Source organism: Lepisosteus oculatus, chromosome 3 (assembly GCF_040954835.1).
Source record: "Lepisosteus oculatus isolate fLepOcu1 chromosome 3, fLepOcu1.hap2, whole genome shotgun sequence".
NCBI classification, from domain to species: domain Eukaryota; kingdom Metazoa; phylum Chordata; class Actinopteri; order Semionotiformes; family Lepisosteidae; genus Lepisosteus; species Lepisosteus oculatus.
In genome coordinates, this window is record NC_090698.1 from 24,751,271 (window position 1) to 24,767,303 (window position 16,033).

At 34.4% G+C, this 16,033-nt stretch overlaps 1 protein-coding gene across 6 annotated transcripts in view; it reads left to right on the top strand.

The window, feature by feature from the left end:
• Window positions 1-16,033, top strand: part of arhgef28a (Rho guanine nucleotide exchange factor (GEF) 28a) — a 124,148-nt gene that overhangs the window by 23,989 nt on the left and 84,126 nt on the right. For all 6 annotated transcript variants that reach the window (XM_015339200.2, XM_015339215.2, XM_015339219.2 and 3 more), the window contains 2 exons: window positions 2,463-2,759; window positions 11,258-11,441. In XM_015339200.2, coding sequence (XP_015194686.2) covers window positions 2,463-2,759; window positions 11,258-11,441 — 481 coding nt within the window. The remainder of the gene's footprint in view (window positions 1-2,462; window positions 2,760-11,257; window positions 11,442-16,033) is intronic.

The following is a 16,033-nucleotide window of genomic DNA, read 5'->3' on the forward strand; positions in this document are numbered from 1 at the left end:
AGTGATTTCTTTCTTACTATACATATTGCATGGTTAAACTTGCTTGAAGTAACAATTTGGTAAATTTTGTTTCCTTCACAATAATAAAGGATGTTCAGTTCCTGGAAATGTAGTGTGACCTGCTCCCAGAAAGCTTAAATGCCTTGCTGTTTTTGTTATGATGTTATTCGAGAACATTACAAAGTGAATTGGTCTGTTAGTTATCCTAGTTAATAACATTGCTACAGTATATATTGCTACAGTATAGTACACACTGAATACTTTTGCTACCTGACATTCCAGAAGTTCACCCTGTGTCGTGTTCACTATGTCAGTAATATCAGCCATAGGAACACCCATTGTTTTTTAGAGGAACACACACGCAAGCACTTTAACATATTCTGATGTGGTATATTTCTAGTTTTCTGTAAGAGTAGAGAGACATTTAATAAACAATATGCTTTTTTAGGGATTTTGAATAAAAGCTGTCAAATGATTTTGTGTTTCCAGCATCTGAAATGACTATAGAACTTACAATGCTTGAAAGAAACTTTTGTCTCTGTGAAATAAGACACTTGCGGAATTATCAGGGACAGATCCCACTAGTGGCGCAGGGCACAGGATTTAATTCATCCGATGTTTTAAACAAATGTGAATCTCTCAAAATAGACAGAATGTGTGCCATGAATGCAGTTTCAGAGATATGCCAGTTACAGTTAAGAGTGGTGCCGCATAGCACAGCAAAGAGTTAGTACTTGGAGAAAGTGCAGTACCGCTGTTAAAACAAAATGATGAGTGATAAGTTTGCTTTTCTTTTGCTGCCTTGAGCTGCTGTGCTTTGAGATTATTAAAAGGAACCATTTGCTGTGGTTTGCACTTTGAAGTGCTTGTTTTTTATCCTGCTGGGGTTTAGAAAACTAGGCAGTGTGGCTATATAACAAGCTCTGTGACCTCAGAAGATTAGTGCTAAGAATCTGTTGTGTCTAAAAGAGTTTGGAAAAATGTTTGATGTTATCGTAGAGTTTCGCTTTTGTATGAAACAAATATTCTAATGGAAACAGGGCCACCCCTATTAAACTGACCAGACTGGGACTCTGAATAGTGCAGAATTGCCCACAGGATTGTGTTCCTGGTGATTTCATGTTGAAGAACTAAGCTACCATCCAGGTTTTTCATCTGTATTTGTCTAGGATGAAGTCACAGTACATTTTGCAACAGGTGTTAAGAATTAGGGTATTTTAATTTAAGGAGTTGCTAAGGTGCTATCTGATACTACCACTGGAGATCCATTCTTTGAGTCCTATGCAGTGTAGTATTGCTGAATGTAATAGAATATGCTGTCAGCTAATAGGATACTTTTAACTGATACTTTTGGCAAAATACTATAGAGGAGAACATTTTCATTCCATAGAAAAAGATAAAATACCTACAATGGACTGGTTCAAGATGTACACTGCCTTGTTCCCATTGCTTGCTGGGATAGACTGGCTTCCCCCAACTCTGATGTGGAAGAAGTGGGTAGAAATGGATAGATGGATCGATGGATGTCAAAATGCTACATCTTTGAAAACGTGAAAGTCATACAAGCAATTTTTCTTTCTTTTTCTTTCTTTTTCTGTTTGTAGTGAAACAAAGGATTTTGTCTTTCAAAGCCAGGTTAATACTAAGATTAATTTGGTTGTCATAACTTAATCTTTAATAACAAATAAAGTGTCTTTTATAATGTACGGACTTTATAATCCCTTTAGTTTCACATTTCCAGTGGTTCAGTTTTGCAATGACATTGTCAACGAACAGATCTTCTTCATAGAAAAAAAAGACATACTGTAGATGTCTGTGTTGAAGTTGTATATTCTCGGTCGCTGTCCAGTCATGCTCTCTAGGTGTGATTGGCTCCGATATTGATTGGCTCTTATGAACTGATATTCTGTCCAGAGGCTTAACTATTGTGTATCCCACAAAGCACCCTGTTCTTCATGTATAGGCACTGTCATGTTGCAATGCTCATTAATCACTGTAAATGTTTATTGTGCTAAGAGTATAAAAATGCACCGAAAATACAAAATTCAAATTTTTGGGTTAGACTTTTTTTTACAATATTGTGTGTTTGATTGTATAATAGTAGTCATTGTTACAGTACTACTGTGTATGTTAGCTTTGTGTTAAAAAATCATACATTTGAAATCTGAAAGTGTTTAAATTGGTCTCCAAAACCTTCTTGCAAGCAGTGAATTACAGAGTCAATATTTAATTTTTGTTTTCCATTAGAATGCGTAAGATGCATCTAGGAAACAAAGAGCACTGAGAAGTGCCGAGTTTCTAATTTGTAGTCAGTAGATTCAAGGTTTTTATTAAATTTGTGCCTTACTTTTATTATGACTTTGTTTACAGCATCAGGAAAAAAATACAAGAAGGCTTAGTGTGTTGAAATGCCAGATTTAAACCTTTTACTTCTTTTCCCATCCTTGTCTTTTTATCTCCAGGCCACAATACGTTGGAGGATGTCTCTATTACAGGTTATATCTACACTGAAGGGAACCCGGTCTCACCTGTAGGGAAAGCTTCTCTTCTGTATGTTCAGGATGAAGCTCATGAACTTGCTCAGTTTCTGGTTGAGCACTCTCACTGCTTGAGCAGAACTAGCCACCAAGAAGTTATCGCTAGGTTTGGATTACTCGAAGAAAACAGGAGAAGAAAGACAGATGAGAAAGTCACGATGGCTATGGCCAACTTTGAGTTCCCCTACACATGGAATATTCTAGGAAGCCAAGCAGGAGAAGGTGAGTGTTTTGGGATGTTTTAAACACACTGTATTAGTGTTGTTGGGAGTAAGTCTCTGATATGTTGCGTGACAGATTATGTGTTCAGTTCACTGCTGCAGATGCTACTATTGTGATTTGAGCAGAGAACCAGAGTATGCTGGTAGTAAGTAGGCTAGACTTAAAACTGGTACACAAGGAGTACGAAACTACGCATCAAAATCTTTGTATAGTACATGTTGTCTATACCGAAAAGTCCCATTCACAGGCAGAATGAAAAACATTTGATAAAACTACAAGTGTATTAAAAAGAAACCATGTTTTGAATAATTGCACAATGTAAATATCTTGGGTTTGATGTCTTCATGGTCTTCATGTTGTCTTCTTGTGAACCTCCTGAATTTGTCTTATCATTAGCCATTATTATTGCTATTTTATTGTCTCTGTAGTGTATTGATGTATTGTCTTTGTGACATATGAAGCTGAGAAGATCTCTGATATTTTCTATAGGCATATCACAGCCTCTAATAATTCCTTTCTCTAACAGGTAAACTTTCAATATGGCTGAATCCAAAATAACAGGTGTGTGAATGGCACTTATTAAAATCACCCATTGGGATGAGTATATCACACTCTGAGTTCAATTTAACACATACTGAACAGAGTATATTGATTTCTGTGTGAGTTTATTTAATTTTTGTATGAACCAAAAACCAAGTGTCACATCGACCAATAACAGCATATAACAATAACAGTCTATGTATGTGATGTTCTTTCTGACACATTGCTTTAAGGATTTTTTATATTATTCCACCTTATGTGCACAAAGTTCAATAAAACATATTTTTCATCCATTTATCTAATATATGTAATATTATCCCCCAAAATTGTGAATTTCTGAGTTCAAAGGTAGGCGGGAACAGAGAACAGAAATAATGTGAAAGCTGGTACTGTAGCTCTGCTTTATTTTTTATGACAGCATGAAGCACAAATAATCAGTTTTGAAGTTTAGTCAAATTATATTTATCAAGAATTCCAGCGTAAAATTGAAAAGGCCAGATCGTGTCTGACTGCATAGAAACTATAATTCTCTATATCTGAGAGCAACGGCAGTTCAAAAATGCTACTCAGCTCTCATCTATTCATCTGAAAACCTGATATGCTGACACAGCAGCTGATTAATAAAGTTCATTAATGGGTGATATTGCTAGGTCAAAACAAAACTGTTTCATATTTAATTGGTTAGTTTTTTTAAAACCAATGTAACAGAATTGAAATACATGTATTTTTCTCATTCATTGAAAACTAGCCTTTTATATTTTGGATATGTACTGTATAGGATTTTCTTTTATGAAAGGATACATTTATTGAACAGATTTCTAACAGTAAACATTGACCTGAAATCCAGTCAATCCAGTCAACCTGAAATTGGGAGTTACTATAAAAGACCTCAGCTGGTGAAATTCATGTTGCTGAGCAGCAATGAGGAGTGAGGGCTTTGCATGTAAAACACTGGAGCCCTGGACCTGTGCCAACAGGAATAATGAAAAGGTGCTGTAGTACAAAAGAAAAACATCAGATCACATGCTCTTGAGAAGCAGCAGAGCAAAGAAAATACATTTTCAAAGATTGGGCAATTATAGCCATTAGCAGAGAGAAGATTGATAGACAAGGAGTTTCTGCAAAGGTCTCTTAATTGTCATGCCATGTGTGAGGTTGTGCTCTTAGAGTGAGCCATAGCTTTTACATTTTCCCATGCTTGATCAGTATTAATAAAATAATAGGTTTGAGAGATTGAATGTCCTTTAATTACTCTCAAAACTCTATACTTTTTTTTAGTAGTGATCTCCTCAAACATTCAGTAGTCCAATATACTTCTGCTGTTGATCCTCCAAGACTTTTTAAAATAAGTTATTTCATTGATAGGAATAAACATACTGAATGTAAGTATTAAAGCTAAAAGCATTCTCAGGAATCCTTACAATCTTCATGTGATTCACAGGGATTTATTTGATTAATGAGGTTAAATCACACCAGTTTGCTCCAAATGTGTCTGCATTATAATAGAAAATACTGTGGTTAGATCACACTGTGTTTAGTTTGACACGCATTACAACTAAAAAGTGCCAGTGGTTTAGATTAACAAAAGTAATTTTGAGCAGAAATTGGCATCAAGGAGCATATAGGGTTTAAAGAAGTAAGTCCTCAATGTGAAACACTCGCACTTGTCCATCCTTATACCAATAGCAATTATAATTTCTTTAATGACCTTGGTGTAAAATATGCCAGAAAACTGAATTCTGTACACCTTTCCATAGGGTCTTCACAGCTATATGAAACATTCCTCACTGGTGTTCTGCTTTTGTAAGAGACTGATTTAGATTGTTCTGCAGAGGCTAATTTCAGACCATTGAGTTTAGAACGAATCTTATCAGGACACAGGTCAAACACATTCTATTAAAAAAATAGACCAGAAAGTTTATGCCATTGTTAATGGAGATATTGTGAGGGATGGCTCAGCATCATCAAATTAGCTGAATTTGCAGTTTGGTATGCTGGGACTAAGCAGATTTTTTAACCTGGTAAAAATGCTCACACCCACACTCCATAGCCCTAAGCCAAGGTCACTTAGGTCAGGTCAAATTGGATTACTTGGTCTTTTTACCCCTGGGGTTTAATTAGTATCAAATTTTCATAGTTTATGTGATGAATTTGGGTGACATGTTGGTGAAGTGGTTTGCATTGCTGCCTTGCAGTGCTGGGGCCCTGGGTGCAATCTGCATGGAGTTTGTACTTTTCCCCCATGTTTGCATGGGTTTCCTCTGGTTTCTCTGGTTTCCTTCCACAGTCCAAAGGCATAATGGTACGTTAAGTGGCTTCTGGGAGAATTGGCCCTTGTGTTTATGTGCCCTGTGAGTGGTTTTCCCTTTCTGGCACCTGTTGCCAGCTGCCCTGCGGCGCTGTTTTGGATAAAACGTTTAGATAATGAATGATGGATGTGATGAATTGTGATAGAGAGGGCATTAAAGAATTGAAACACTGAGGGTTGATGGTTAAAAAAAAACATTCAAAAAATAGAAGCATATAATTTAAAAAAAATCATTTTGTCAAAAAAACTGCATTGTGTACAGTATTTAAAATGTGTTGTATAACCAATTTATTAGATAAAGGAAGAGAAAAATATTATTATATTAATATTAATATAATATTATTTCGTATACTGCATCCAGATTCATCCATATAACAAGAAAAAGACTTGATGATGAGACCTGTATAATGTATTATACAATGCATTCAATGCTTGATCATGCTTCATTGTGCTGTGTTGTGAATTTTGTTTCAGTGTAATTTAGCGGTGAGATTTTGATCTTTATTAAACTACATATTATATTACATAGTATGCAATAAGCTGAGTAGTTCTCACTGAAATTCTTTTAAGAACGCAAGAACTCAATACATATTTGTATCCACATAGAATAAAACAGAGGTCAGAATAACATAATGTGTATTGTACTACAGTATGTCTCTGGTGCATTCCCCAATAAATTAGTGGTACGTACTATAGCTGATAAAGTGCCAAAATACTCCACAAAATAAGCATGGAAACAATAAAATTGAGAATGCTCCAGACTAAATAATTCCAAAACATTATGAAATATCCTATGCTTTTTCCTAATGAGTCAGCAGAAAGATTAGATAAAGCCCTCTTCCAAATTCAGGTGTTTGCTACTATGTTCCTGTGTAAGCAATTCAGCTTTATCTGCACTGTTTCCTTTGAATTTCCGAAGGAGTTGGAAAGTAAGTAAGGATTTTGTACAGCAGTAATGGACAGGATACTATTTTTTAGGATTTTAGAAACTGGTCAAGGGGGAGCTCCAGCCTGATAGATTAACTTTCATGTTCTTTCCTGCAAATTATCTTGGAATTCCTTAGTGGATATTCCTTTTTTCTGCCTAAGTAAAACCTTAGGCTTGATGAGCTCTGTGGGTGTGTTTTTCTTCACTTTACAGTCTAATTCCCTAGATAAGGAATTCTATGGATAAAATGACTTTGAAGAGTATTTTTTTTTGTAGAAAATATAGAAAAGTTACTTCTAATTATCCTACAATATAAGTTAAAGGATCTTATTTCACACAAATATGATTTTTGGAAAGTCTTCCAATTAAAATTGTTAAAAATGTTAAAAATGAAGAAAAAAAATGGTCTTCTGGGACAATTGTATTAATATTAACATATTCAATTTTCAGGTGTGCCGTTAAAGAAAGGGGAAACATTTTAGGTCTCCAATTTACTCGTGAGAGTATAATGATTTTGTCATGTCTGTCTCATTTTTAAACAAAAAATGCTTATCTGGTAAGGGAGGCGGAGACATTTAACAAGTAAAGGTATCAGGGAGGAATTATACATTATTTATTGGCAGTTTTGGCTTTACCAGATTTTTTTACTGCAGTTATTGTGGATCATAAAGTTTGATATTGCCAAGAGGTTATGAAAACATTTTAAAAGACATCAATTTAGACAGGAAATGTAGTAGAGGGATGGGATAGATGAATTACCTTCATTGAATGAACTCTCATGTACTGTATAAGTGTGCCTTTAACTGTACTTATCCATTGATACTGCACAGATCAGCAAATTTAAAGAGCCTTGTGCTATTTATTTGCTAAAGGTTACTGGCACTGAGCTGTATTATCAAATCAACTGCAAAGAAAGGAAATAGGAGAGTACGGTACACTGCATTTAAATACATTTGTCCTTGGACCGTGGTGTCTGCAAGGTGAATAATAAGAATTTAACAAAGCCAAATCCTTTTAAAGAAAAAAAAACATAGAAAAATGTGAATGAACTTCACAATAAATTAGGCTTGCTGGGGTAAAATACTACAGATAGCTGAAGTTCATCCAAAATGTCTTATATAATGGAAGGATTGTTCATGCTAAATTGTGCATCTTAATTTGTGCTGGTGACTGAGGTTATGAATTGGCCTGCACAGTGTTGTGTCAGTTTGAATTAGGATAGGCGTTCTTCATTTGTTTCATTTTCTCTTTATGTATCTGACAATGCACTCCTGTTGAAGCTGTTAGCTTTTTTTCACTCGAATAAAAGCTTTTAATATTGCCAAATACATGTAATGCTTTTCAAGACCTCAAAAGGCTTATACGGTGTGAATCTTATTAGCACATATAAATATAAAATATTATTTACTGATCTAGAGGCCTGCTGGTTTAATGTCACTTTTTAATTCCTAAATTGCATTTTCTACTGATGATTTTCTACCTCTGAATGATTCTGAAACTATGTAAAATGTCATCAGCTGACTTTCTAATGCTGATATGCTCGGGGTGTCCAATTGAAGGAATGAAGAACAAACCACATTTAAAATGTTACCCTTAAACATAAATCCATTACATTGTAGGATAAATAATAGTTTTATCAATGTATGATTTACAGACACAATTGGAAATGACAATGAGTTAACAATCCAAATAGATGTGTTCTGTTTTTTTATTCTGCTTCCAGCTGGTTAAATTTTGGTTCACACATCTGAATGAGGGTGATTTCTGAAACTCAGGAATTAGCATCATGTTGATATTAATTACAAACCCAATACAGCATTTTAAGAGTTAAAAGAAAATGTAAAAAGTTGTCTAAAATTGAAATCAATGTGCCTGTGATTCAGGAGTATGCTGGACCAACCAGAAATGGTCCCATGGGGTGATGTTTGGGACACTAATTTAACATACCAAGTGCCTCTGCTTATGACTGCCTCTTTATAAGCATCTGCAAGAAAAAAAATATTGTTTTTTTAAAGTGGTTGTGTAGTAATGTATGAGTCAGTACATTAATATTTTCATCACTAAATGTTTCCAAAAATGCTTTCCTGAGATATTATTCAAAGTGTGCCAATTTTTCATTATTAATTTTCAAAACGTTGACTTTTTAAAAGTTTCTCTGTTTTTGGAAAGAGAGAAAACAATTGCACTAGAACAACCTAACGTGCACTCATGGAATTAAATGCATGAGATTGAGTTATTCTGAAGGATGTTTGTTTCTTTGGTTGTAAGAATTACCATATGATAAAATAGTGTTTCCATTGTTCCATTACTATGGGAAATGGTAAAAAAATAGCAGGAAATAATTTATAAATGACACAATTTGAGTAGAAGGCTTTTATGAATCTCTTTATTTTCTTGATGTGTGACATTCTTTTCATTATGCAGCATGAATGTGACTGTGATGCAATAAAACAGTATTTAATAAATAAACTGAAGGCAGTGAGTTTCAGACAGGAGTGTAGAGTTAGGATTCTGTTTGTGACCAGTACACACCCTAAAACAGGGCCAGAATTCAGAATTCAGAACCTTTTAAGTGGTTCCTTCTTTCATGATTTAAAGTATATTTGCAGTTACAGTATTTATACAGTAAAGCAATGGAATGTCACTACATTAAATGCCTTATGTGATGAGCTCCAAATTACCAGTTTAGCAGTTTAACAGGTTAGAGAAGATTATAATAATTTTCTGAAAAATCAAGGAACAACTATTTCAAATTTTCTTCAGAGGCTTGGGACATCGTCCTTCTTTAGAAAACAAGGAAATGTACACTAAATACCAGTAAATAGAGTGTTCATTATTTTAAGATTACATTTTCAGTCAATATGGTTTGATATGTACACAAAAACAATCTTTTCCTATCTCCATGTTCTTGTTCTGGTAGAGTACTGTATGTGTTGCATTAGCCTCTTGACCTTATTGTACAGACAAGCACATTAACAATGTAATATATAATTGCACTAAAGAAAAGGGTGACCTTTCAATGTTCATTCTGTTTTTATCTGCTCATAAAGGACACAGGTTGTGTGACAGCTTTTAATAATTGCCTGCATAAACTTCAAAATGATAAGCGCGACAAAATCTCTTAGAAAAAAACTGCTTGCTTTTGTAATCTCTCTCTCATGCTGTTCCAGAGCTCCTGGTTCCAAATCTGTTGAGTGGCTCGGCACTGGGTTTGTTTATGTGCTCGTGCACTGTTCCTTGAGTGCCTTAGAAGTTGTTTAAATGTACAGTATGAACACAGAAGAGTGTGTTCCCGTATATTTCCAAAAATATATGGTAATGATGGATAGAAGAAACCAGAAAACTGCAAACAACACCAACAGAAATATTGTGTGCTTTGTGTTTCTGCATGCAGTTACATTACATTAATGCTTACATTAATGTTTATACAAATCTATGTTGTACACCAGATTTTTTTTACATTTTTTTCTTTTCTTTTTTTCTTTTCTCGTAACTTAACAATGACATTAAATCATATAATGTTGATTGAAGTTTATTAATCCTTGTTTCTGATTTAAAATGCAATCCAACATAATTTATGTATGGTACGGTATTTATATATTTATCAAGTGAAAAGAGAGGCTGTTATTGTCACATCACTCCCCAGAGTTCTCTGGAGTCATTCACACAGAATGGAGAGTGTCTTTTGATGCAATGGTGTAGGGTTAACACTGGTGTAGGGTTTGCCACCTGTGCATTTTGAGGTTCCTAATATTAATTAAACCAGTGGCCCAGCTACACACACCAGTCATTGTAAAAGCAACCTTCACTTAAGGTTTTTATTCAACTGAAGTTAATCATAACCCTGTTAGTAAAAAAAAAAATACTACTATTATTAATATTGCTGTTGATCTTGCTGTAGTGAGTGCTAGAGGTGGTAGATTCAGTTTGATACTGTATTGTCTGAGCCTCCACACGTTTAATCCAAAAAGGAAAGCTCTGATATAAAGTGTAGTTATAAATTATTATATACAATAGCTATGCTTATCTTAAATACATTTAAAAAAATTCTGCATGCGGCACAGACTACAAAAGTAAGTGATTTCCCAGACTGAGGTATTTGTGTTTTAAAGAAAGCTGTTGAGAGAGCTTTGGCACTGCTGGTATGAAAGGTCTATTAAAGACTAATATGCAAAAAAGAAGCTAGCAATGCACAGCGGATTAAGCTTTGCATTAAATTTTGGCCTTGGTTCTTAACCTGTTGATTAGATAGAAAATGTTTTTATATTTAATATACCAAGACTTGTTTTCTGGCCTGTGAGCTGTAGGCCTAATAACAAGTAGCTAATACAAAAGTATTTCATCTGAAAAAGTGTCCTGGGGCACACTTATTTATAGATAACAAAGTAGCATTTCTATACAGTTTACTTAAATCTACCTTATTATAAGGCATAGATTTCAATGTACAACTTTATGTTTTCTGTCACAGTGCATAGGTGGAGTATGGCACACAATAATATTCCCAGCCAGTTTAACATTATTATATCGAAAGGAAAAAGAAATATCACTTCTCTTGTAACCAGAGCTCAGGTCCATTCATTTGTGACTTCTGACAGTTCTTTTTGCTGTGTGTTGTTCCCCAGGCTGATCAGAATGACAGTTTTGGGTGTGTTTGCTGCACAGCCTGCTTTGTTTCGCACACAATGTAATTTTCTTTCATCTCCGGTCATGTTTTTCTTGCAGAGCCCAAACCCAGGGAGTCCTTGCTCCATCTAGCAGTGAGACTGGGCTTGATCAGACTCTCTCAATTTTTGCTGTGCCAGCCTGGAGGCCTAATGGCTCTGTCCTTACCAAATGAAGAAGGTGTTACTCCTCTGCAACTGGCCAATCAGTCTGGGCACCAAGCTCTTGTTGAGCTACTAACAAAGTAAGTCATACTTTTAACTGGATTTTTTAAACATCTTTATTTAGGGGTATCTCTATTGATATTTGTGGTGTGTGTAGGTGTCACTGAAACTAGATGAAATCCCTTCCAATCAGAAATCTTACAAGTTAAGCACAGACAGCTGTGCTATAAGGATTTTGAATGTTCCTCTTTGTGTGAAAATGAGCAAATTACAAAACAATATTTAAGTGTGTACTTAGCTACCTAAATGTTAATTTTAACTGCTAAAGATTTAAAAAAAATCTTTGTTAAAGCCATATCCCTTGCAATTGGTCAATAACAGGAATGTTATTTTTAATTTGTTACATTTTATTAATTACAAATAACCTGCAGGTATTTATGAGTCAGTTTTCTTCCTTTCTTAATATAATATAATAAAGACACAGGTCTTGCTATTGGTGTTTGGCCCATAATTTGAATTGGGAAGAAGCACTGCAGAATCCTATAAATGCTTTATCATCGCAACATTTAAAACAATAACAACAGTAATTTATTTGTATTAATGTATTGTCTCTCATGCCATTCACAAAGTGCTTTAAAAAAGATTAATTCATTCCAAAAGATTTAAAAAGCATAATGAAGCAAAAAATCTAGAAGATTATTCACATTTGGACAAGAAACCAGATCAGAAAAAAAGTTGTATTACAGTATACTGTGCTTTTAAATTAGATTTAAAACATTTAATGAGTTAAGAATTGTGATTGAAAAATTTAATTTATGGAGACTCTCTAATGCAAGGAGGGTAAAGAGTTCAACAGTCTGGGGGCATTGTAACTAACAGCTACCCCTCCCCTCCTAATGCGATTCACTCCTGGAGTGTAAAGCAAGCCAGAACGAGCACAATCTTCAGGCTGATAAAATATGAGCATTTCACAAGTATTAGCATTAGCACTGTAGGTATTTCACAAATCATGTGCCAGATTATTCAGTGCTTTACATACAACTAAAATAATTTTTTAATTAGTTATTGACCAACAGTCAGTGCAGTTATGCTTAAGGAGAACAGGCACTTTGGGCATTTAATAATAAAGGCCAGTATTAATAATTTGTTATTTATGTTCTGAAAGTTCACATTGTTGAAAAGGAAATGTGAGCCTGACAGCCTAACTTTAATTTTTTTTGTCCTCAAAGATATCAAAGATTAAGAGGTTGACAAAGATTAAGAGGTGACATGAGGAAGGCGACATGGACGAGCCTAATTGTCACAAAAGGCCTTGAGCATATTAGGCTTAGAAAAACATATGTGTGCATGTTGAAGAAAAAATGTAATTATACAGTATATATATTTTTAAGGAGAAAGGTTTTATATCATAAAATGAATTCAATAGAATAGCATACAAAACGCATTAAGACTGAAGATTAATATTTTTTTATTTTCAAAGGCTTGTTTCAAGTAAGATACAGAGAAAGAACTGTGAATCATTTAAATTGTTTTATATACAGTATAATGGTACTGATTAATTGAGATAAAGAACAAAAACAGATTCCAGTTTTTGCACATTAGGATTTTGAGATTTCATAGACTGGGCATCTTAACTATAGAAATGTGTTATTGCAGTATTTATTATGAGTGGTTAAAGCAGTCATGTTTTAGAAGATAGAACTATATTTAAAGTAACTCCTATGGCAGTGCATAACACAGTAAACACACGTAAATGTGTGTGTTTCAAACTACAGAGAACAACAGTTTCACTAAAAAGAGTCCGTCAGAGCCCTAGGTGAAACTAATAACCTGTGAAAAGAAGAAAAAAAATTGCAACTTATCTGAAAGAAAATGTTACATGACCTTCATTACTGTATGACATAGTTATTGCATGGGTTTCCTTTCGTTCTATCAGCAGGAGATTTTTTTCAGTTTTTGAGAAAGGATGGTGAGTGTACACATCCAAATGCATGATTATAAGAGTTGAGCAGTCATTTATTCCTATTAAATACACTTCTCTTCATAGATACTTAGAAACAGATGATGTAGTCTTTGTGAAGTTAAAGGCCTGACCTTTACGGGTTTTTTTTACATGTCCATTATTGTAACTGGGCAACAGACTGGTGTGGTAAATATTTTAACTAACCATGTTAAAAAAAGATTATTATTCTTAAGAGATGGATTACCAAATGAAGTGAGCTTCCAGCTTTTGACTGGTAATGATGGGTCTTAAAAGAGTTAAAAAGAAAGTTTTGGCCTTGTATGAGAGCAACTGTTTCTCAGAGTTGCCTGTGTTGGTTTCCACTGTGGGAGTGTGGCATACAGACCAATTAGAGAATGAAAAAGTGCAGGCATTTGCATGAGGCAAAGAGTAAGATCTGTGGCTGTGATCAAACATTTTCTATTTATGAAAAGGCTCAGAACACAGGGCTAATGGCCTAATCGAGTAATTGTGAAGACAGACTTGTCTGAAAGTTTCAGTTAGACTGCAGAAAAGCTTTTTTTTGTACTATAGTGTGCATTAAAGGGAGAAACAGATTTACTTTGTCATTGGTTTAAAAAGGGAAAAACAAGCTTTACTTTCCCATACAGGAACCTCTATGATGAGGTTTAAGGTTAGGTTTATAAGGGAATCCGGTGAGACAAATTCAGATTAGGGACCAAATCAGGGTCCTTTTGGTGGGAAGGTTTTGATGCCAGGGTTGGTCTAATCTTAGCCCCTCTTTCACAGTTCCTCAATGTTACACCAAATAGAGTGCCAGTACCCAATAACAGGCTTATTTGTAGATCTTCTAATGCTATGTTAAAATGGTTAGTGGGTTCTGCTCCTGTCCTATTACTTTTTATACTATTAGTAGGTTACTCTTTCAGTAATATTCCTGCAGTACTGTTCTTCTGAAATGGCTTAACTAGTTGAGCATAATGGCCTATTAACTTGTTAAAGCATATTCCTCATGTACAGTTTCCATTGCAAATCTTGAAAGCTTACCGATTAAGGAGTTTCAGACTTGAGAGAGATTAGATCTGTGGTGTGGCCCTTCAGTCAAGGATTTTGACAGTTGTTTATTTCATTATTTGAACTACAAAGGTGCAATTCTGTATGAAGGTTAGAACCCTGTGATTATTTTCAGCCCTTTATAATTAAACTTTAACCATTTCTAATGCTGTTGCTCTTTCTCATATTACTACTAGTTGTTCTGATTTTTTGTATTTTAAACATAATTTTTCTTCTTTTAGAAGAAGTAGTTGTTCTTAACAAGATGATTTTTGTAATCATTTCTTCCATAAAACTTTAATTAAGAGGTCTATAGAAGTAAAGCACAACTTTAATCATATCAGAATGTGTTTCAGAATGAGACTCATGCCCGTCAACTTTTTTGGGTGGTTCTTGCTGTATCTTTCTGGTTACAAGCAGGGAAGAGATAGAGAGAGAGCAAAGCTTATACATTCATAAAATTAAAAATGAATAATTTAAAGGCAACAGAAAATTCATCTGCAGAAGGGTTGGTATAGAAAACATGGCAAATGTAACATTGAATTTTCTGTACTGAAAATAAACTGTGCATTTCTACAATATTAATGTTTGATTATGTTGCCCATGGCAAAAAGAAACTTGATTATGTAATTTCTAAATTACCCAAAGTAAGCACCTCAATAACTATCATTATAGCTGGTCTGATGTACAGTTAGTGTTTATGGAAAGGGAATATCATCAGATTTCCTTAAGTACTTCACAACGTTATCAAGTTCACCTCAGCTTTGTCTTTTGGTGTGGTTTATTGACAGTGGAAGATCAGATTCCATTAAGGTCAACTTAACCTGACCTCAACAACAATGGTTTTCTACATTTGCTTCATTCACATTTACTGTATGTTTGTTAGCTCAATGCTTCAAAGCAGAGATCTGTAGGATTAAAAAACCAACCCAGTTCTCATTGTTGTGTAAATTCCAAGTCAGCTTAGGAAGAAGCTGGACCTCTCTCTTGTGCCGCAGATAGCGTTGTACTTGTTGGATTGAGCACACATTAAAATCACTGACAGTGTTTGAATGATGGCAGTTTTTGCTATCACATTATTTTAACAATCCACACTTAATTTTGGCCTTGATTAATCAGAAACATATTCCCTTTACTTGGTTCAATCAACCTGATAAATATAACAAAAACATGAAGGGGTAGTAGACATAGTAGCAGCAAGTTTGTAGTACTGTATATAAGGTGTTTCATACCGTAGATCTTTTTGAAGACATTTTTTTTCTAAGCTTTAGCCATAGATTTATGTTTTTTGCTTCATAAAAATGTTATCACTTGCTTGATTTCTGTGTAGATAAACAGTGTTACTTGTATCATTATTAGACTGTTTTTTTATTAAGATGTCAGTATGCTGTTTTATAAAGAAATATGTGTCTGGTCAACATAAATCTGTATAAATATATATGAATAAAGAATTTGTTGTCCAGTGTGAAATATTTCTGTGATGTTTACTTTATTTTCTAAAAGCAGCAAAAGCTGTAAATACTCCATTCTTGATTATATCCTTTATTGCTGAGGTTATCACCCCCGGCCAGTTATTTAATCGTATCTTGTTGTTAGCAGTGTTTGCGCTTGGCCAGACATGTCCAGACTCTGTGCTGTTAGCAGCTGTAAGGGAAG